This window comes from Marmota monax, unplaced genomic scaffold (assembly GCF_021218885.2).
Source record: "Marmota monax isolate L192 unplaced genomic scaffold, Marmota_monax_Labrador192_F-V1.1 WCK01_AAM20220418_F8-fsc00478, whole genome shotgun sequence".
NCBI classification, from domain to species: Eukaryota; Metazoa; Chordata; class Mammalia; order Rodentia; family Sciuridae; genus Marmota; species Marmota monax.
The window spans coordinates 233985-256672 of record NW_026692074.1 but is presented as its reverse complement, the minus strand read 5'-3'; the positions used below and the strand labels follow the sequence as shown (position 1 = coordinate 256672).

The 22688-nt window shown below is 39.7% G+C and overlaps 1 protein-coding gene across 1 annotated transcript in view; it reads left to right on the top strand.

The window, feature by feature from the left end:
- LOC124102942 (broad substrate specificity ATP-binding cassette transporter ABCG2-like) overlaps positions 1-22688 on the top strand; it is a 43401-nt gene that overhangs the window by 4350 nt on the left and 16363 nt on the right. The window contains exons 4-8 of the mRNA XM_046459398.1: positions 517-669; positions 3339-3475; positions 16832-17010; positions 21498-21602; positions 22174-22421. Of these exons, the coding sequence (XP_046315354.1) occupies positions 517-669; positions 3339-3475; positions 16832-17010; positions 21498-21602; positions 22174-22421 (822 nt within the window). The remainder of the gene's footprint in view (positions 1-516; positions 670-3338; positions 3476-16831; positions 17011-21497; positions 21603-22173; positions 22422-22688) is intronic.

Here is a 22688-nt window from a genome sequence, read left to right as displayed (position 1 = left end):
TAAGTTGCATATACTGAAATATGACTGAGGAGATTAAAATGAGACAGAAGAAGACACATGTACAGGGAAAATTACACTCAACTTAGAAAATTAGTGAAAAAAAGCCCCAGAGAGAAGTCAGTCCAGTCTGGAGCAGATTTATTATTAAGCATCTAAAATCATTACAGAGTAAAGAAACAAGTATGAAATAGGGAAAACGGAATGGAAATCTAATGATATTAAATATTATCACTAACAAATTTTACATATGATAATCATATTGTGGTTATGTTTTATATACATATAGAACTATGTACTATGATGTCTGGAATTTTCTTCAAATTATAGATGAGACAACACTGATCATGAGTTTATAATTAATGAAATTGAATTTTGAAGATGTGGAGTTTATTATATTATTCTGTCTATTTTTGAATATATTTGGCAATTTCCTAATGGAAAGTAAAAATAAAACATTTTTTGGTAAAGGGAAAATGTTGATTTCTGATTTCAAAAATGAAAAAAAAATTGCATTAGGATGATATCGTGATGGGCACCCTGACAGGGAGAGAAAACTTACAGTTTTCAGCGGCTCTTCGGCTTCCAATGGCTATGACAAATCATGAAAAAAATGAAAGGATCAAAAAAGTCATTGAAGATTTAGACCTGGATAAAGTAGCAGATTCCAAGGTAGTGTGAAAAAACCTGATAGTATCATAACCATGAAAGATGACCTCCTGTGTAGATGCTGTGACCTAAATGTGTGTTCCCCAAAATGTGTGGGGTCAAAAGTGGCTGCTTTCTGTAATGATGAGAACAATGACTACTTACATACTATGAAGGTGGAAATTAAGTGGAAAAATACTCTTAATAATGGCTGTATCCTAGGAATGGAGTGTGGTTTGGTGTGGGGAGTGTTCCTCACAGGACCCTTTCCACCCTCATTGTTAAGTCATGGCTCATTTGATGTCTTTGAACTAACCCTTCTTCTTCCTGTTTCTCTTCCTGCTATTAACTGCTGTTTTCTTTCTCTTCCTCCTGGGGCCTTTGTTCCATGACTTTTTTGAGGTGAATTTCTGGAATCGATAAATGACAAGAATCCAAGGATTATTGCTTTGTATGTTTAATTTTTCTTTCAAAATTGTATTTTGTCAAATTATAATTTACTTTTAATTCATATAGTCACCAAGAATTTTTGGAGCCTTTCTTTGTCAGTTTTCTTATCCCCACCTCACTCTCTCCTTTCTTTCCTTTCCTTTGCCAGTCCTATTTTCAGATCTATATTCCAGGCTTCTTTAGGTTTGAGAGGTACAGTTGTTAACAAGTGTGACAATGAGTGAAGTGTGACAAACAGTTAATGCCTACTTAGGCATCAGAGAGAAAAATTGAGTGGAATGCATCAACTTAACACTATTGAACAGTTGAACAGTCTGTAGGCAGGGATTGCTGAGCAGACATTTGAAGCTGTGTGTGATAATGAGCTACTTAGACTGTAAATGGTTCACCTCCTTAAGAACTCCCCGACTTAGAAGCAATGAAAGTTGGGGTTCTACTGGCTTATGCTTCCTGTATTATTGTGGACATTCTTGCATGTGAAATATATTTGTTATGGAAGAATAACCCTAGGATTCCACTAGTTACCATTTATTTTTTGTGTACTTAGTGATTGAGTTGTCTTTGCTTTTCATCTGTTTATTGACTTGACTTTTGAGTTTCTTCTGTGGGATTCTACTCTATTCTTTAACATTAAGCACTCACAGCCTTAAATTTCTTGCTTATGTTTGCTGGAAAAATATGCAGAGGTAGTCACTGACTGCCTATATTCAAATAATCTAATTGAATTCCATGGTTCATTTTTTTTTTTACTTTTGGCATTTGCAGGTAAATGGATAGAGTTAGAGAAGATAATGCTAAGTGAAATTATACAATCCCCTCAAAACAAAAGCCAAATGTTTTGTCTGATATAAGGAGGCTGATTCATAATGGGGTAGGGAGGGGAAGCATGGGAGGAATAGACAAACTCCAGATAGGGCAGAGGGGTGGGAGGGGAAGGAAGGGGGAATGGGGTTAGAAATTATGGTGGAATGTGATAGACATTATTATCCAAAGTACATGTATAAAGACACAAATTGGTGTGAATATACTTTGTATACAACCAGAGATATGAAAAATTGTGCTCTATATGTTTAAGAAGAATTGTAATGCATTCTGCTGTATATATAAATTATAAAAAGTTAATTTAAAACAGAAAAGATATTCTCCTTACTATAACGTGATTGTTGAATCATTAATAGAAGAGTAAATTCCTAATTCTATTCCCTTAGACTTCTCAGTTGTTAATATCTTCTTCCTTAGTTACTATAGCTATTTCTTACTGAAGTATTTTATAGAAATTATATATATATATATATATATATATATATATATATATATATATATATATATATATATATATATAATATTTTACCTCTTGTTATGCATCTCCAACAAACCAGAACATTGCCTTCCTTGTTTTAATACCATTATCAACTAACACAATGAGTAATGTATTTACATCATCATCTATATGGAGTTCATGTTAATTTGTACACATTTTCCAAATTGTGTCCAAATGTCTTTTATAGTTCAATTGTCAATAGCACCCTTGTTTGAATCTTGTTAAGAGACTCTTTGGGAACTCTGAATTTCATAATTGCTTCTAACTTTCTGCCTACCTAAAACCTTCCTTCACTACTCACACACAGAATGACATTGACTCATTCAAATGAGTAAGCCCGTTGCCCTGTTGAATAACCTGTCTTCTTTTAAGTCTGAAAAGGTAAAGTAGAAATTCTGCATTCAGTTATGGCATGGACAATGTCAGTATGGAAAACCTTGTAGAAACTGAAAAGGTGTAGATAGTGAACATTTCCTGGCTCTAAATGTACCTATTTTTGGTAAGTCCACTTGGGGACTTTTGGTGAAAACAGTGTGGGAAGTTGTTAGAAGTCTAATAAATCACCATAAAGTTTTCCCCTTTTCCTCTCCTATCTTTCTCTCCCATTTTAGGCTATAATTTCACTATGTCGGGGCAATGACTCTTCATGTTCTAATAGACTATCTTAAACCTAAATATACTTAAAAACATACAGGACTGTTCAAAGCATGGGCTTCACATCCAGTCTTGGCACTTACTTAGCAGCTCTGCTCTGACCCTCAGTTTATTCACTTTTAAGAGAAACTTCTTTCTTCTCCCCCGTGTTCATTTATTTGTTGCTCACAATAATTAGGACAATGAGATAAAGTATTTCTGTCAGGACTGTTCAACAATCATACTGACTGTGCCATTCTTGCTGATAATGTAATAATCTGTGCTTTAGGTTTTATCTAGGGGAGAAAGAAAAAGGACCAGGATAGCAATGGAGCTGATCACAGATCCTCCCATCTTATTTTTGGATAAACCAACAACTGGTTTAGATTTGAGCACTACAAATGCTGTTCTTTTGCTCCTGAAAAGGTAAAGTTCTTTCATTTATTCAATATATGATTACTTCTGTTTACCATATATTCTTGGTTCAGGGAAATCAGAATACATCAGCAGGCTTTCTTACTTATTTGTTAGAGGGAAATTATAAACAAACAAAGAAATGTTATAGAGATTGATGAAATAAGAGTGTAGGGAAGGAAAGTGATAATGGGGTTGGGAAGCTGTTTTAAATAGTAGGAGGGTCAGAGAAGACCACAAGCATGTGACAGGTGAGCTGGAGTGAGACCTCATGTATCTGCAGAAGAGTTCTGGGTGGAAGGAGCAGCCAGTGGCCCTGAGCAAGAGCATTCCTGGTGTGTGTGGAACATCAGAGAGACCACAGAGACAGAACCTAGTAGATAAGGGGAAAGGAAACTGGGTGATTTTGGTGTAAAAACAAAATACCACAGACTGGAGGCAAACAACAGAAATTAATTTCCTTCTAGTTCTGGAGGCTGAAAGTTGATATCAAGATGTTCCACAAGGTTGTTTTTCCAAGGCCTCTATTATTGGCTTGTAGATGACCATCTTCTCCCTCTGTGCCAGTTTCTAATCTCCTCTTAACTGGACACCAGTGAGTGAGGACCTTCAAGGTTCTCATGCAATCATAATGACCAATTTGAAGACACTTATCTCCAAAAGTAGCCACATTCTGAGATACTGGGGGTTAGGTCTTTAACATGTGAGTTTTGGGGAAGCCAGAATTCAGCCATTCATAGTTATAAATGATGTGAGATAAAGTTGGGCTGGCCTAGCTCTCCTAGGCCAGTGTTAAATATATGGCTTTCTATTCTTTTTGCTAGGGACATGGGGTCATTTTTTGTCTTATTAAAGATACAATAAGCTTTCATTTGCCATTCTAGAATTGGGAACAATGAATGTTCAATGAACTGAGCAAAGGGGGTTGGCTTTATAGGAAGAAAAGGGCAGAAGAAAGAAGAGAACATATAGCAGAGAGGTTATTAGAAAGTTACTTTCCTTAAGGGGTTAAACAGAGGGGCCTTCCTTGTAATGCAACTCAGGTAATACAGAGCTCTTATGATTGGTTACTGAGAATCTGATTTTGGAAAACAGACCCATTGAAATCTAGTTTGATTACCTTGTACTTAACACAAAAGACTCATGGAAGCATTTTGAGCATATCAGAGCAGGGCAATGGCTATAGGGAAGGCTGTGAGGTTAGGATAGGATGAGTGAAGGACTCTAAGAAGGAACTCTTGAGGCAGGATGGGGTCTGGACTAAGGTGCTCATGCTGCAGTGGTGGGGAGCACAGGTTCTGGATCTGTTTGAGGCTAGAAAGAACAATCAGTTTGGGAAGTGGACCTGGGCTTTGAGAATTGAGAGATGATGCCTGAGATTTGGGGCCTGATTAAGAGGAAGAATGAAGTAAAAGAAATGACAATAGCTTTTATTAAGAAGTGAGAACTGGGGCTGGAGATGTGGCTCAAGCGGTAGCGCACTCGCCTGGCATGCGTGCGGCCGGGGTTCCATCCTCAGCACCACATACAAACAAATATGTTGTGTACGCTGAAAATTAAAAAAAAATAAATATTAAAATTCTCTCTCTCTCTCTCTCTCTCTCTCTCTCTCTCTCTCTCTTTAAAAAAAGAAGAGAGAACTGTGGAGCTGGGCATGGTGGCATATGTCTGTAATCCCAGCAGCTTGGATGCTGAGGCAGGAGGGTCATGAGTTCAAAGCCAATCTCAGCAACTTAGTGAGGCTCTAAGCAACTCAGTGAGACCTGTCTCTAAATATAATATAAAAAAGGACTAGGGAGGAGAGGAAGATGGCGGCGAGGGGAGTGCATTGCCCCCGTGTGCTGCTTCACTGTGTGGGAGTATGACAAGTCAGGACGGCTAAAGGATATCTTGTTAGGAATTTCCAGCAATAGTGGGGTGCGCCGGAACCTGGAGGAAGGATTTCCATCGCATGAGGATCGGCTACGGGGACTCAAACGCGAGAGGTTTGTCGCACGGAGGGTAACACTGCTTATTCAGCAAATCGCCCCGCGGCTAGAGTCTGCAGCGCGCGCTGGGAAACGAGGAGATAGCGATGCAGGGATACAGCGCTGCAGTTTCTGCCAGCCGTGCAAGCACCGTACTCAGGGCTGAATTCTGGGTTTGAGACGGGGGAAGGAAGCGGTCCATCTCGGTTCTCCACACCGGTCAGACCACAGAGGAGGCCAGCAGCCACCATGTTGGAAAGCTGACGTCACCATCCCTGTTTTCGACTGACCGCAGCTCATTCAGCCATAGAACAGGTAATTTCAGGCTGCCATTCGCCTGCGGCTTGCAGACAGATTGCTAGGGTTTAGTGCCTGGGGGCTTCTTAGAACCTGATCTTATCGGAGCAAACACCGAGCTCCGGGCGGCCGAGTTCCAGCTCCTGGAACTGCCCTGGCCCAGGGCTGGGGAGCCTGCAGAGGCTACTTCTTGGACCCTGCTCCTATCAGAGCATACACCAAGCACTAAGCGGCCGAATTCCGGCTCCCAGAACTGAGCCCGCAGGGACTGCTTCTTGGAGCCTACTCTTATCGGAGCTTACACCGAGCACGGAGCGGCCGAGTTCTGGCTCCCAGAACTGCCCTGGCCCAGGGCTAGGAGCCCACGGAAACTGCTTCTCGGTCCGGGTCCTGCTGAGGGCCGGTCAGGACTCACCCGTTGCTTTGGTTGCCCAGCAAGGGGAACGAAATGCTGCCATTCGCATAGGATACCAACATGGCAGAGATCTGATGTCATCAGAAAGCGGTGGAGGAGAGAACTTCATCAATACCAGCGGCAACAGAAACAGTTGGTCTCCTGGTAGGGGGGGTGAGGCACAGACACCCGAGTCTCCTCAATTTGTCGTTGAGCCAGAGGGGAGGAGCCGGGCCGCCGCCAGCGCCCGGAGCAGGCCCAGCGGCTCGCCAGCATGGTGACCGCGTGACCCCAATTGGAGATGGGGCTGAGCGGAGCCGCCACCCGCACCCGCAAGGTGGGCAGACCCGCGACCCAGTGGTACATGGGCGTGGTAGGAGGGGCAGGGCAGAGCCGCCGCCTGCGCTTGCAAGGTAAACAGACCTGTCACAGACCTGCGGGTCAGGCCCAGTGGCCTGCCAGTGTGGTACACACGTCACCCCAAATTGAGTAGGGGCAGAGCAGATCCTTCTCCCACGCCCGGATCAGGCCCTGCTGGTGTGGTGGCCACGTGACCCCAATTGGAGTGGGGGCGGAGCGGAACCACCACCCGTGCCCGCAGGGTGAGTAGACCTGTGACCAACCTGCAGATCAGGCCCAGGGGTCCGTAGGCATGGTAGGAGGGGCAGGCCAGATCCGCTGCCCGCGCCTCCAAGGTAGGCAGACCTGCGACAGACTAGCGGATCAGGCCCAGGAGCCTGCTGGCGTGGTACACACACCACCCTAATTGGAGTAGGGGCAGAGCAGAGTCACCACCCATGCCAGGAACAGGCCCAGCGACCTGCAGGCGGGGTAGTCACGACACCCCAATTAGAGTAGAGGCAGAGCAGAGCCGCCACCCGTGCCCGAAAGGTGGGCAGATCTGCGACTGACCAGCGGGACAGGCCCAGTGGCCTGCCGGTATGACAGACACGTCACCCCATTTGGAGTAGGGGCAAAGTAGAGCCGCCGCCCGTGCCTGCAGGGTAGGCAAACCTGCAACCGACCGGCGGATCAGGCCCGGTGGCTTGCCGGCATGGTACACTCGTCACCCCAATTGGAGTAGGGGCAGAACAGAGCCGCTGCCAGCGCCCAGAACAGGCCCAGTGACCTGACGGAGTGGTAGCCACGACACACCAATTGGAATAAGGAGAGAGCAGAGCCGCCGCCCGCGCCTGCAGGAAAGATACGCAAGCAGTATGAAAAGACAAGGAAAGAAAGGACCACAAGCAATGCAGGTCAACGCAACTTTAGAAGAGGTAACAGCTGCAGCAGATGGAATGTCAGATAAAGAATTCAGGATATACATGCTTCAGATGATCTGGAGTATCAAGGAAGACATTAGACAGCAAAATCAGACAATGAAAGATCACTTCGACAGTGAATTACGCAAACAAATCCAGGAAGCAAAGGATCAACTATACAGGGAGATAGAGGTTATAAAAAACAAACAAACAGAAATCCTAGAAATGCAGGAAGCAATAAACCAACTTAAAAACTCAATGGAGAATACTACCAGCAGAGTAGAACATCAGACAATGAAGACAAAGTATTTCAACTGGAAAAGAACATAGACAGCTCAGCAAGACTGTTAAGAAACCATGAGCAGAACATCCAAGAAATATGGGATAACATTAAGAGACCAAACTTAAGAGTCATTGGGATACAGGAAGGTACAGAGCTCCAAACCAAAGGAATGAGCAGTCTATTCAATGAAATAATACAAGAAAACTTCCCAGACTTGAAGAATGAGACAGAATCCCAAATCCTAGAAGCCTACAGGACGCCGAATGTGTAAAATCATAAGAGATCCACACCTAGACACATTATAATGAAGATGCCCAACATACAGAATAAGGAGAGAATTTTAAAAGCTACAAGAGAAAGGAAGCAGATTACATTTAGGGGTAAGCCAATCAGGATAACAGCTGATCTCTCAACACAGACTCTGAAAGCTAGAAGATGCTGGAATAACATATTTCAAACACTGAAAGAAAATGGGTTCCAACCAAGAATTGTGTATCCAGCGAAATTAAGCTTCAGGATGGAAGATGAAATTAAAACCTTCCACGATAAACAAAAGTTTAAAGAATTCGCAGCTAGAAAACCATCTCTTCAAAACATCCTCGGCAAAACATTACAGGAAGAGGAAATGGAAAATAACAATGAAAACCAACAGTGGGAGGTAGGACAGTAAAGGGGGGGGAAATAATCAAAGAGGAAAACAAACCATGTTTAGTAACAGAAATAAACAAATATGGCTGGAAGAACAACCCATATCTCAATAATAACCTTAAATGTTAATGGCTTAAACTCACCAATTAAGAGACACAGGCTAGTAGAATGGATCACAAAACAAGACCCAACAATATGCTGCCTACAGGAGACGCATTTGATAGGAAAAGACATACATAGGCTGAAGGTGAAAGGTTGGGAAAAATCATATCACTCATATGGACTTCGTAAACAAGCAGGAGTGTCCATACTCATATCAAATAAAATAGATTTCAAGCCAAAGTTAATCAAAAGGGATAAAGAGTGACACTACATACTGCTTAAGGGAACCATACACCAACAAGACATAACAATCATAAATATTTATGCCCCAAACAATGGTGCAGCTATGTTCGTCAAACAAACTCTTCTCAAGTTCAAGAGTCTAGTAGACCACCATACCATAATCATGGGAGATTTCAACACACCTCTCTCGCCACTGGACAGATCTTCCAAACAAAAGTTGAATAAGGAAACTATAGAACTCAATAACACAATTAATAACCTAGACTTAATTGACATATATAGAGTATACCACCCAACATCAAGCAGTCATACGTTTTTCTCAGCAGCACATGGATCCTTCTCAAAAATAGATCATATATTATGTCACAGGGCAACTCTTAGACAATATAAAGGAGTAGAGATAATACCATGCATCTTATCTGATCATAATGGAATGAAACTGAAAATCAACGATAAAAGAAGGAAGGAAAAAGCATACATCACTTGGAGAATGAACAATAGGTTACTGAATGATCAATGGGTTATAGAAGACATCAAGGAGGAAATTAAAAAATTCTTAGAGATAAATGAAAACACAGACACAACATATGAGAATCTATGGGACACATTGAAAGCAGTTCTAAGAGGAAAATTCATTGCTTGGAGTTCATTCCTTAAAAAAAGAAAAAACCAAAAATAAATGATCTCATACTTCATCTCAAAATCCTTGAAAAAGAAGAGCAAAACAACAGCAAAAGAAGTAGAAGGCAAGAAATAATTAAAATCAGAGCTGAAATTAATGAAATCGAAACAAAAGAAACAATTGAAAAAATTGACAAAACTAAAAGTTGGTTCTTTGAAAAAATAAACAAAATCGACAGACCCTTAGCGATGCTAGCGAAGAGAAGAAGAGAGAGAACTCAAATTACTAGCATAAGGGATGAAAAAGGCAATATCACAACAGACACTTCAGAAATACAGAAGATAATCAAAAACTATTTTGAATCCTTATACTCCAATAAATTAGAAGATAGTGAAGGCATAGATAAATTTCTTAAGTCATATGATCTGCCCAGATTGAGTCAGGAGGATATAGACAACATAAACAGACCAATATCAATTGAGGAAATAGAAGAAACCATCAAAAGACTACCAAGTAAGAAAAGCCCAGGACCGGATGTGTATACAGCAGAATTTTACAAAACCTTTAAAGAAGAACTAATACCAATACTTTTCAAGCTACTTCAGGAAATAGAAAAAGAGGGAGAACTTCCAAATTCATTCTATGAGGCCAACATCACCCTGATACCTAAACCAGACAAAGACACTTCAAAGAAAGAAAACTACAGACCAATATCTCTAATGAACCTAGATGCAAAAATCCTCAATAAAATTCTGGTGAATCGGATACAAAAACATATCAAAAAAATTGTGCACCATGATCAAGTAGGATTCATCCCTGGGATGCAAGGCTGGTTCAATATATGGAAATCAATAAATGTTATTCACCACATCAATAGACTTAAAAATAAGAACCATATGATCATCTCGATAGATGCGGAAAAAGCATTCGACAAAGTACAGCATCCCTTTATGTTCAAAACTCTAGAAAAACTAGGGATAACAGGAACATACCTCAATATTGTAAAAGCAATCTATGCTAAGCCTCAGCCTAGCATCATTCTGAATGGAGAAAAACTGAAGGCATTCCCTCTAAAATCTGGAACAAGACAGGGATGCCCTCTCTCTCCACTTCTGTTCAACATAGTTCTCGAAACACTGGCCAGAGCAATTAGACAGACGAAAGAAATTAAAGCCATCAAAATAGGAAAAGAAGAACTTAAATTATCACTATTTGCAGATGATATGATTCTATACATAGCAGACCCAAAAGGCTCTACAAAGAAACTATTAGAGCTAATGAATGAATTCAGCAAAGTGGCAGGATATAAAATCAACACGCATAAATCAAAGGCATTCCTGTATATCAGCGACAAATCCTCTGAAATGGAAATGAGGACAACCACTCCATTCACAATATCTTCAAAAAAAATAAAATACTTGGGAATCAACCTAACAAAAGAGGTAAAAGACTTATACAATGAAAACTACAGAACCCGAAAGAGAGAAATAGAAGAAGATCTTAGAAGATGGAAAAATATACCCTGTTCATGGATAGGCAGAACTAACATCATCAAAATGGCGATATTACCAAAAGTTCTCTATAGGTTTAATGCAATGCCAATCAAAATCCCAACGGCATTTCTTGTAGAAATAGAGAAAGCAATCATGAAATTCATATGGAAAAATAAAAGACCCAGAATAGCAAAAACAATGCTAAGCAGGAAGTGTGAATCAGGCAGTATAGCGATACCAGACTTCAAACTATACTACAGAGCAATAGTAACAAAAACAGCATGGTACTGGTACCAAAACAGGCGGGTGGACCAATGGTACAGAATAGAGGACACAGAAACCAATCCACAAAATTACAACTATCTTATATTTGATAAAGGGGCTAAAAGCATGCAATGGAGGAAGGATAGCATCTTCAACAAATGGTGCTGGGAAAACTGGAAATCCATATGCAACAAAATGAAACTGAATCCCTTTCTTTCGCCATGCACAAAAGTGAATTCAAAATGGATCAAGGAGCTTGATATCAAATCAGAGACGCGCCGTCTGATAGAAGAAAAAGTTGGCTACGATCTACATTCGGTGGGGTCGGGCTCCAAATTCCTCAATAGGACACCCATAGCACAAAAGTTAATAACTAGAATCAACAAATGGGACTTACTCAAACTAAAAAGTTTTTTCTCAGCAAAAGAAACAATAAGAGAGGTAAATAGGGAGCCTACACCCTGGGAACAAATCTTTACTCCTCACACTTCAGATAGAGCCCTAATATCCAGAGTATACAAAGAACTCAAAAAATTAGACAATAAGAGAACAAACAACCCCATCAACAAATGGGCCAAGGACCTGAACAGACACTTCTCAGAGGAGGACATACAGTCAATCAACAAGTACATGAAAAAATGCTCACCATCTCTAGCTGTCAGAGGAATGCAAATCAAAACCACCCTAAGATACCATCTTACTCCAGTAAGATTGGCAGCCATTATGAAGTCAAACAACAACAAGTGCTGGCGAGGATGTGGGGAAAAGGGTACACTTGTACATTGCTGGTGGGACTGCAGATTGGTGCAGCCAATTTGGAAAGCAGTATGGAGATTTCTTGGAAAGCTGGGAATGGAACCACCATTTGACCCAGCTATTCCCCTTCTTGGTCTATTCCCTAAAGACCTAAAAAGAGCATGCTACAGGGACACTGCTACATCGATGTTCATAGCAGCACAATTCACAATAGCTAGACTGTGGGACCAACCTAGATGCCCTTCAATAGACTAATGGATAAAAATATGTGGCATTTATACACAATGGAGTATTGCTCTGCATTAAAAAATGACAAAATCATAGAATTTGCAGGGAAATGGATGGCATTAGAGCAGATTATGCTAAGTGAAGCTAGCCAATCCTTAAAAAACAAATTCCAAGTGTCTTCTTTGATATAAGGAGAGTAACTAGATCAGAGTAGGGATGAAGAGCAGGAGAAGAAGATTAACATTTAACAGGGATGAGAGGTGGGAGGGAAAGGGAGAGAGAAGGGAAATTGCATGGAAATGGAAGGAGACCCTCAGGGTTATACAGTGGAGGGGGTAGAGAGAGAGGAGGGGATGGGAGGGGAGAGGTGGGGAGGAGGGAGGGTGGAGGATGGGAAAGGCAGCGGAGCACAACAGACACTAGTATGGCAATATGTAAATCAATGGATGTGTAACTGATGTGATTCTCCAATCTGTGTATGGGGTGAAGGTGGGAGTTCATAACCCACTTGAATCAAAGTGTGGAATATGATATGTCAAGAAATTTGTAATGTTTTGAACAACCAACAATAAAAAATTAAAAAAAAAAAAAAGGACTAGGGATGTGGCTTAGTGGTTAAGTGCCCTTGAGTTCAATTCCCAATAACAAAAAGAAAAAAATGCAAGACTGTGAAAGGAAAGTTTATAGGAAACATTTCAAAAGTTAACTTTTAAATTCATTTGAAAGTATAAAAAATAATTTCAAAATTATAAGATGGCTCCAAGAATATTACAAATAAAATCCACTCTTCTCTCCTATTCTCTCCAACTGTTACATTTTACTGCATTTTATTGCCCTCCATGTCTATGATCACCATTACATAGATTTTTTACTTTACATCATCCTTTATCACTACTGAATACTCCTTAGTTTAAACTCCAAGATATAAAGACACTATACCATATCAACCTCCCAGTGAGGAACTTAACAATGACAGCTTCACAATTATTGAGTCCTTCAACTCCAGTCAGATGTCACAAGCTCACCCTGCTTTCTTTCTCTCTCAGGATTCTGAAGAAACATGTATTTCCTGGATGTTTCATTTTTTTATCCTCTAATCTGGAAAAGATGCTCAGTCTTTCTCTGGCTCTCATGTGGTTGAGTTAGGACATTTCATGAGTGACCTTCAGATGGTCTATTACAGTTGCTTAGGCTGACTCAGGCATGAAACCATGCTGAGGTCCCAGTATAACACACCTGAGCTTCACCCACCACAGCTGGTGTACACCTCCATCATCTGATCACATTGGTGTCTGCTGGACTTCTCTTCTGATAAATTACTGTTTTCCCCACACTGGAATAGATTAGTATATTATTGGGAAATAAAATAGACTATTTAATGCCAAATTCTATTCCTCATCAAATGTCCCACACCAATTTTAGATGCACCCAAATCTCCTGCTCTTGTGGTAGCTGCCTAACATGTAATTGTTGACAGCATATCTAAGAAAGAGGTGTTTCTTCTTCCCTATTCATTTCCCATATGATTCAGTGAGTCGGAATCTCTATTACTCCCTGTTTTAGTGATCAAGTTGATCCTGATTGGGCCTCATTCACTGTGGCTTTTGTGTTCCTTTGACTTCTCCCTAATCATTTGTCCAGCATTTCTTTCCTTTGTGGTCATTATGATGTTCCATGCTCATGTTGTACTATATCAGCCATTTGTAGAAGGTGCCCTTGGTTAGAAACCAAGATATGGTTGTTTAGTGCACTTACTACTATTGGAGTGGCTTAGCTTCTAGTGGCATTGCCTTTAGAAGACAAATCTAGGAAATATACATGTGTAAGTGTGTGTGTGTACGCACATATAAAGTAGAAATCTGATTCTATATTTTATTTGTTCAGATAATAATTATAAATATACTTACATATGCATTTATGAGTCTCTGTGTGATTTGCACATTGTATGTACCCAATCTACCACTGAGCAACATTACCAACACCTACATGTGAATTTCTGATAGTCACAAATAAACATGCATCTGCAAATGTTGATATTTCTTTTAGCATTTAATGTTATCATTAAAATCCTGTGAATTCATAATAATATTCCTAATTCCAATCTAACAATTCAGTGTATTTTAAAATATTTTTTTTAGTTGTAGATGGACAGCTATACTTTATTTTATTTGTTTATTTTTATGTGGTGCTAAGGATCAAACCCAGTGCCTCACTCATGCTGGGCAAGTGCTCTGCCACAGAGCTACAGCCCTAGCCCCCTTCAGTGTTATTTTAAATTTTGTCCTTTCAATCTTTGCAAGTCACTTTAGACAGTGAGAGATATGGCCCATTATCTCAATATATTTGCTTATTTTCTCAGTTAAGTAATTTAATTGTTTAATGCAATCAGTCTCCCAGTTGCTTTGGTCTACCACCTCTGGAACCCCTCTGCCTCATATATTAAGCTGGCAGACACATCACCTTCATGGCTCACCCTCTCTATCACTATGTCACTTCCTCTGGTGCCCATGCCACCATAAGAAAGGTTCTGTGCTAGCAGAGAAGAAACAGGAAGATGCAAAGATGGATAATTAAACATCTTAATTTTGAAATGTAAAGTGCACATACAAGTGTAGATGCCAAGTTATGGGTCTAGCCTTCTGGTACCATTTCAGAATATACCCAAGATATTTTTATTATTTAGAAATATGTTAATGATGTTTATTAGCAAATGATGGATTGATACAAAATATATAACTGCTTTCTTTATGCTTTGCACTATGTAGCACACAAGCATGCTGCCTACTGCAGGGAGCTCTAATTGGTCATTCTAAATGACTTATGTGTATTCTTATCATCAATGGTCTAGTTATAATGCATATTCTATTTCTTTAGTCTGAGATAGAGCCTAAGATTCTCCACAGGAGAATCAAACAGGGGATTCTGATAACGTTGCCACTGGTCCTCAGACAACATTTTCTGAAGCAGGGCTGTCATGCAATTATGCTTCCTGCTTCTAGTCCAGCTCCCTATTACCTGCTGGCTACAGTTGTGTTTTTTGAGTGAAGACTTAATCATCCCTTTTTTGGGGAAATCTCTTTAGTTATTTTCTTCATCCAACATCTAATATCTCATTATCAAAAACATACACACACATAAGTCCTGCTTTGTAAAAAAAGAGCTTCTTTTAGTTTCCAAAAAAAGCATTTTTAAAAAATTTCATGCTTTGTTTATTTTGTTCTTCAAGAATGAGCTGTCTTCTATTCTTAGATCACTCCTGCTGAGACTTTTGATGTTCTACTAGTACTATCTTCATAATGGGTTGTAAGTCTCCTATTTTGCTTAAATGGAACCCTCATCTAATTCTATTTCCCATTGTACTGAAATTATTGGCCTACTGGCCTGATTATCTTTGAGGCAAAGCATCTTTCCACACACAGTTAGCATGTACTAGGTGCTTCTCAAGTATGCATATTCAAGCTGTCTTCTCATAATTTTTTTTAGTAATAAAGTTTGAACCTTGGGGTGCTCTACCACTGAACTATATCTCCAGTTCTTTTAATTTTTGTTTTCTTTTTTTAAAAAGACAGGGTCTCACTCAATTTCCCAGGTTTGCCTCAAATTTGCATTCCTCCTTCCTTACCCTCCTGAATACCTATGATTAAAAGCATGTACCTCCATGCCCGGTCCCTAAAGTATTTCAAATATAGTTTTTCAACAATGATTTTGTCATTGTGTCTTCTACCCATAAGCTATAACTCCTTTGTAAAGGAAGTTTAGCACTGCTTATACTGTAGAATAAACCAGAAATCAAATTCAAAGTTTTTTCCCTAGTATTCGATGACCCTTTGATCATCTGCTTGAACGTTAAGCCTGAAATGTAAAAAGAAGAAAATAATTATATCGGAACTGCCTTATAACAATATTGTGAACATGAAAACATGGCTGTTTCTAAAGCATTTAGCAAACACATAGTAATGTTAATTGTTTTATCAGGTTAGATGAATGAAAATTAAACCTAAAAGATATAAATGATCAAGGAGAATTTATCATATGACACCTTTAATAATATTTACTCTATAACTCGTTCTCAAACTCAAGTGTACTTACAGATTACCTGGGCTGCTTCTTAAAAATATGGACTCCTGCCAGTTGCAGTGGCCCATGCCTGTAATCCCAGCAGCTCAGGTGGCTTAAGCAGGAGGATAACAATTCAAAACCAGCCTCAGCAACTTAGCAAGGCCAAAAACAACCTAATAAGACCCTGCATCTAAATACAAAATAAAAGAGGGCTAACTGGTTAAGCACCCCTGGATTCAATCCCAGGTACAAAAAAATTAAAAAAAAAATGAAAATTAATCCCTGTACCTACCCCTAGATCTTAATTCATAATCTGGGAAGACTATCCAGGAATCTTTATAGTAGATTCCAGACTGTTGATTCACAATCCTTTAAGAAGTCCAGTTTTTTTTTTTTTTTTTGGAGAGAGAGAGAGAGAAAGAGAGAATTTTTAATATTTATTTTTTAGTTTTCGGTGGCCACAACATCTTTATTGTTATGTGGTGCTGAGGTTTGAACCCAGCACCCCGCACATGCCAGGTGAGCTACTGCTTCAGCCACATTCCCAGCCCATGTCCTAGTGTTTTTAATAAAAATATTGAATTTCATTTCCCCAGTAATCATGTAGATAATATAAAATGAGATGAGAACTTCATAAGAGAAAATCAAGTGGAACTGGGAACAAATGGTCTAATAGCAAGAATGAAATATTTTACCAAGAAGTTCAGGATTCATATATTTAATGATTCATTGTTTTCCCTTTTAACTTAGGATTTCTCAGCAGGGAAGAACGGTTATCTTCTCTATTCATAGACCTCACTATTTCATCTTCAAGCTGTTTGACAGCCTCACCATCTTGGCTTCAGGAAAATTAATGTACCATGGTCCTGGAGTACTTTGGAGTACTCCAGGAGTACTTTTGAAGGCTTTGGAGTACTTCTCATCAGCAGGTGTAGTAGACTTTTTGCATGTACTTGATCCTTCATTCATCCTATGTTGGGAGAGAGCAGAGGAGTCCACAGGAGTGCTGTTTGATAATATATAGGTACCTGGGATTCCACCACTCTAAAACATCTTTGGTTACTTTGGTGCCAGAATTTTTCTTCATTTTGGCAGTACTTGCTTGATTTTTAGGTCTCTTTCTTTTTCCTCTCCTATCTGAGTATGCATGTGTGTGTGTGTGCATCTGAGTATTTTTACTGGAACTGTATGTTATGATTCTTAGTTATCATTGATTTGTAGTCAGATTTCCATTGTTGTGACAAGACACCTGAGAAAAACAACTTATAAAAAGATAATTTATTTTGGCTCATAGTTTCAGAGATTTCTGTCCATGGTCAGCTGGCTCCATTGCTTTGGACCTGAGCTTAGACAACGAAGAATCTCATGAGGAAGAATGTGGTAGAGGAAAGTTGCTCAGTTCACGGCTGCTAGGAAGCAGAAAGGGAGAGAGAGAGAGGGAGAGGGAGAGGGAGAGGGAGAGGGAGAGGGAGAGAGAAGAGGAGAGGAGAGGAGAGGAGGAGGAGGAGGAGGAGGAGGAGGAGGAGGAGGAGGAGAAGGAGGAGGAAGAGGAGGAGGAGGAGAAGGGACAATGATGACCAGAGAGGAGGGGAGAGGTGGGGAGGGGAGGGGAAGGGAATGCAATTTCAGATCCTCCCATGGCATGCTCCCAGTGACCTATTTCCTCCAACTAGGTCCCACCTCCCAGTAGGAATAATTGGAATTATTAATACATCAAATGGATTAATCCACATGAAGTTAGAACTTTTATATCCAATTGTTTCTTAAAAGCCCTGCCTCTGGACATTTTTCCACTGAGGACCAAGCCTTGTACACAGGAATCTTTGTGGGACACTTCATATGCCAACCATAAATTTCTACCCTGGTCCCAAGAAACTCATGCCTATCTCATAATGCAAAATGCATTCAGTCCCAAGAATCCCCATAGCCTTAATAGTTCTACCAGGTCTCAAAAGTCTAATTTCAATGTCTCCTCTGAGATTCAAGACAAAACCTTAGCTGTAAACTCTTACATAAAAAAAAAAAAGTTCTATGCTTCCAACATATAATGACAGAGTAAACCTTCCCATTCTAAAAGGGAGAAACAGGCACATAGAATGAAGGGATTGGACCAAAGCAGTGAAAACATTAAATTCTGTAGGTCTATGTTTAGCTTCTGAGACAATGATAGCAAGATCTGGGCTCTTAGGGCTGGGGAAGCCCCTCTGCCTCTGTCCTTACTTGTTGTAACCCCTATGGCTCCTTCTTCTGGTTCTGCTCCTAGTCTGCAGCTTTCCTTGGGAGACATTCTACATTCTAGGGATCTCTTAATTCCTGGAATTCCACTGCATCATTTGCTTCACTCTCAAAGTTTCACACTTTGCCTTCTCAGGGTTCACCTTCAGGGATTCCAACTCTGAAACACACTATCTGGTTCTCAGGCCTTCATTTGAACTCTCTGTTGAAGTCTGAGAGACTCCTCTAACTCTAACATCCTGCATTCCTGCAAAACCAGCATCATGTGGATGACAGCAAACTGTACAACCAGCCACAGCTCTTTTCTGGACCTCTTGAACCATGGTTGCAGCAGTTCTGAATGCATGTGCTGCTAAGCAGGGTGTTTTAGTTAGCTTTTTCACCACTGCAACTAAAAGACCTAATCAGCACAATTGTAGAGGAGGAAAAGTTTATTTTGGGCTCACAGTTTCACAGGTCTCAATGGATAGACAGAAGGCTCCTTTCCCCTGGGCTCAAGATGAGGTAGAACATCAGAAGAGTGTGGCAGAGGGAACCAGTTCACATGATGATCAGTAAGCGGATACAGGTCTTCACATGCCAGATAGAAAAGCCACGCCTCCAATTCCCACCTCTTCCAGCAGCTCCCTACCACTTCACTTACTCTCAGTTAATCCCTATCAGGGGATTAATCACTGATTGAGTTAACACTCTCACAACCCAACATTTCTCCTCTGAATCTTGTTGCATTATCTTACATGTGAGCCTTTGGGGGACACCTCACATCCAAACCATAACACAGGGTGAAAGGAATCCTAGGGAAAGAACTTCTTAGGCACCCCTGTGCAAAGGACTCTTCTTAAAGTCTTTCAACATGTTTTCATTTGTACACTATTGAGCCTGTTATGCAGTTTGGTCAATTCCTGAATGCCCTCAAGGCATCTCTCCTATTGTCTCTATGAGAAATACTTGTTTTGCTTTTAGTCATGCCAAATTCTGGCCAAACTACAAAATTTTCAAAATCTTTCTGCTTTGATATTTAGTCCTGATTTTTATTATAAAGATGGTCAAACAGATCAAAATGCTGTGCTGCACTGAAATTTCCTCCACCAGATTAATTAGTCCATCACATTTAAATTCAACTTCATACAAAGCCTAAGGACATGGAAAAGTGTACACATGTTCTTTGCCAGGATGTATTACTAATGGCCTCCAGTCCAGTTCCCCAAAGAGTCCTCACTTCCATCTGAAACGAATGAATGTAATCTTTACTCTCTGCATTCCTATGTGCATTCTGGTCTTCTGACCTCCCACCAGAATTGTTCAATAAGCTCTGTTTAAAATATCTTAAGGCTTCTGTAGCTATCATCACCAAACCTTTCCAGATTTCTCCTGCAAATCACTTCCAAAGGCTTCTTAACCACATGGGTAAGCACAGTCACAGCAATGACTCCTCTTCTTGGTACATATTTTCTGATAGTCGACTTTTCATCACTGTGATAAATACATGAGAAAATCAACTTTGATAAGGAAAGATTTATTTTGACTAATGATTCCAGAGGTTTCAGTTCACCTTCAGTTGGCTCCCTTACTTTGGGACTGTGATAAGGCAGAACCTCATGGCAGAAGGACATGGTACAGGAAAGCTGCTTAGCTCAAGACATCCAGGAAGTAGAATGAGAGGGGGGGGGCAAGGGAAACATAAAACCTTTAAGGAGATGGCCCCACTCACCAACTTCCTCTATCTAGGTCCCATCTCCTAGTAATTTATTCATATTTTTAATTAATCACATGTATTAATTCACTAAGGAGATTATAGTCCTCATGAGCCAATCATTTTCTAAAAGTCCCACATCCCAACATTGCTACATTGGGGACCAAGTTCTAAACATATGAATCCGGGGAAGGAAATACTTCAAATCCCAACCCTAACAATGGTCTTTTCCTGAAAGTTCATTATTTAACTGGTTGTATTGTCATCTAGTTATTCTGTCATTTCAATATTTTTGGAAAGTACCAGTATTACTTTCTTCTTGATCATAGAACCAATTGTGGTTTTTCTATGTTGACTTGGCAGTGATCTTGCTCTGCCTTGATGAGGGCTCATGAAGATGCTACACCACTTTCTAGGAACATTATATTTAAGATTTATGAATTGAATGGGTGTGAATAATAGTCAATAGAATGTGTGGTTCTAAATTCATCTTTAATGAACCAATGTTTCTGAGCTGCCTGGTTCTATTTCATATTGAATTATGTGCTTTTTAAAAATGGATCCAAAAATCTACTTAAAGACATTTGGAGATGATCATAAGTGTTTCTCCATGACTCCAAATGCAGTAGTGAATATTCACTAGCTAATTTTTATTTGTTTATTTTAATCTCTGTCATTTAAATATAACCTGGGCTTAGGTTGTGGCTCAGTGGTAGAGTGTGTTAGGCATGGAGTTCAATTCTCAGCATCATAAGTAAATAAATAAATAAATAAATAAAATAAAAGTCCATCAATAACTAACAAACTATTTGAAAAATAAAATAAAATAAATCTAACCAAACATGTAAGAGTCTGGAGAGTCCAGTGGAGATGAATTTGAGAGTCAGACTTCAGGCTCTCTTCAGATGATTGTGCCAAAAGAAGCTGAGGTGGCAGTTCAGGTATAACCTGCTGCTCATATTCTCAAGAACGCTGCTCCATATTTGGAATATGGCAGAATGTGAGGTGATCATTTGCACCTCCAAATTCAGTAGGCGGAGAAGCAGTCATTGCTGCATACACAGGGAAGTTTCAGCAGTCCCTACGTGAACTCAAAAACATACTGTATCCAGGCCTTTAATACTTTTTTTCTTGGACCTAGTTTTAGTACTGGGAAGTACTAAAGTTTAGTACTGGGAAGTACTAAGTTTACTTGGAAGTACTAAGCTTAGTACTGGGAAGCACCAGAGCATATTGATAGCTGTTCGAGTTTCATGATTTATGATACCCACACATGTATTGCTGGCAGAAAGAATGTTGTTGAAAGTCTGCATGAATGAATAGGATGAAAGAAAGTACAAATTTGTGAGGTGAGAAGAGAGCAAGAAGAGGAGGGAGAACTTTTAAGATTCTGTCTTTCCTAGCCTCACCTCCATCACCCTCTGGAAATGAGACCTGTTTACATTCCAAGGCCATCACGCTGAGTTCTTGGGGTGTCTCCTTTTACAGGTTATTCCTGTGAGCCCCATAATGACCCTGCTGACTTCTTCCTGGACGTCATTTACGGAATTTCCTCTGCTGTGGTATTAAACAGAGAGGAAGAAGACCATGAAGGTATGTGAATCTTTTAGGTTCACAGATATTTGCCTAATTTGTTTGACCAAAGCTTAGCAATGTGGTGGCTCATTAAAACTTAGCTTTGTGAATTCACGTTTATGCCATGTTCTGATGCCAGCCAATAGATAGACTTTATTGTCAATGAGTGCTGTGTTTTATATTCAATTTATGAATGAGCAATTATGATGCTGTTATTGTAAGAGGAAAATTCACTAAAAATAAGTTGCTTATTATTTATTGTACTTTTATAATAAAAATTTGGTACTTTATGTATTTTCTCCTAGTAGAAAATAAGGACAAGGTTTTATACTAAGAAATATAACTCTTTGTGGTAAGAAGTCTGTTTCAAGAACTGAGATCCAAATTGTTAGGGAAAGGTTGAGTGAGTTTTTTCTATCCATATGATTATGGCAGAATCTGGCCAATTAGCTATGTTTACATCAATGACAACACTTGTGATAGCTTTAGAATAAAATTGTTATCTCATAAATGAGTCACAGAAAATTGGGTTAAGTCAGTTCTTGTCTGCTAATAATATTTCCCTTCTTTATCTATTTTTCTTCTAAAGTCAGCCACAATGAAGAATTTCCTAAGAGAGAAAAAACAGTTACAAAAACATTAGCTGAGTTTTATGCTAACTCCTCCCTGTACAAAGACACAAAAGCTGAATTAGAAGAACTCTCAGGTGGTCTTAAGAAGAGGAGACCAACCTTCATGGAAACCACCTATGTCACCTCCTTCTGTCACCAACTCAGATGGATTTCCTGGCGTTCATTCAAAAACTTGCTGCCTAATTACAGGACCTCTATAGAGAGGGTAATCTGAAAGATTCTTTTCATTTTGCTGTGAGATTCTTATGTGGGAGCAATTGGGTTCTGATATAGTCTACTTAAGAATTATGAGTATTTTCTTTTCTTTTTCTTATTTCTAATGTAAGAATTTTCACTTGAAACTTCTTAAAATATAAAATAGTTGCCTAATATGTTGGTACATGCCTGTATTCCCAGCTACTCAGGAGGCTGAGGTAGGAGGATCACAAGTTAGAGCCAAACCTGGGCAATGTAGCAAGACCCTATGCAAAAC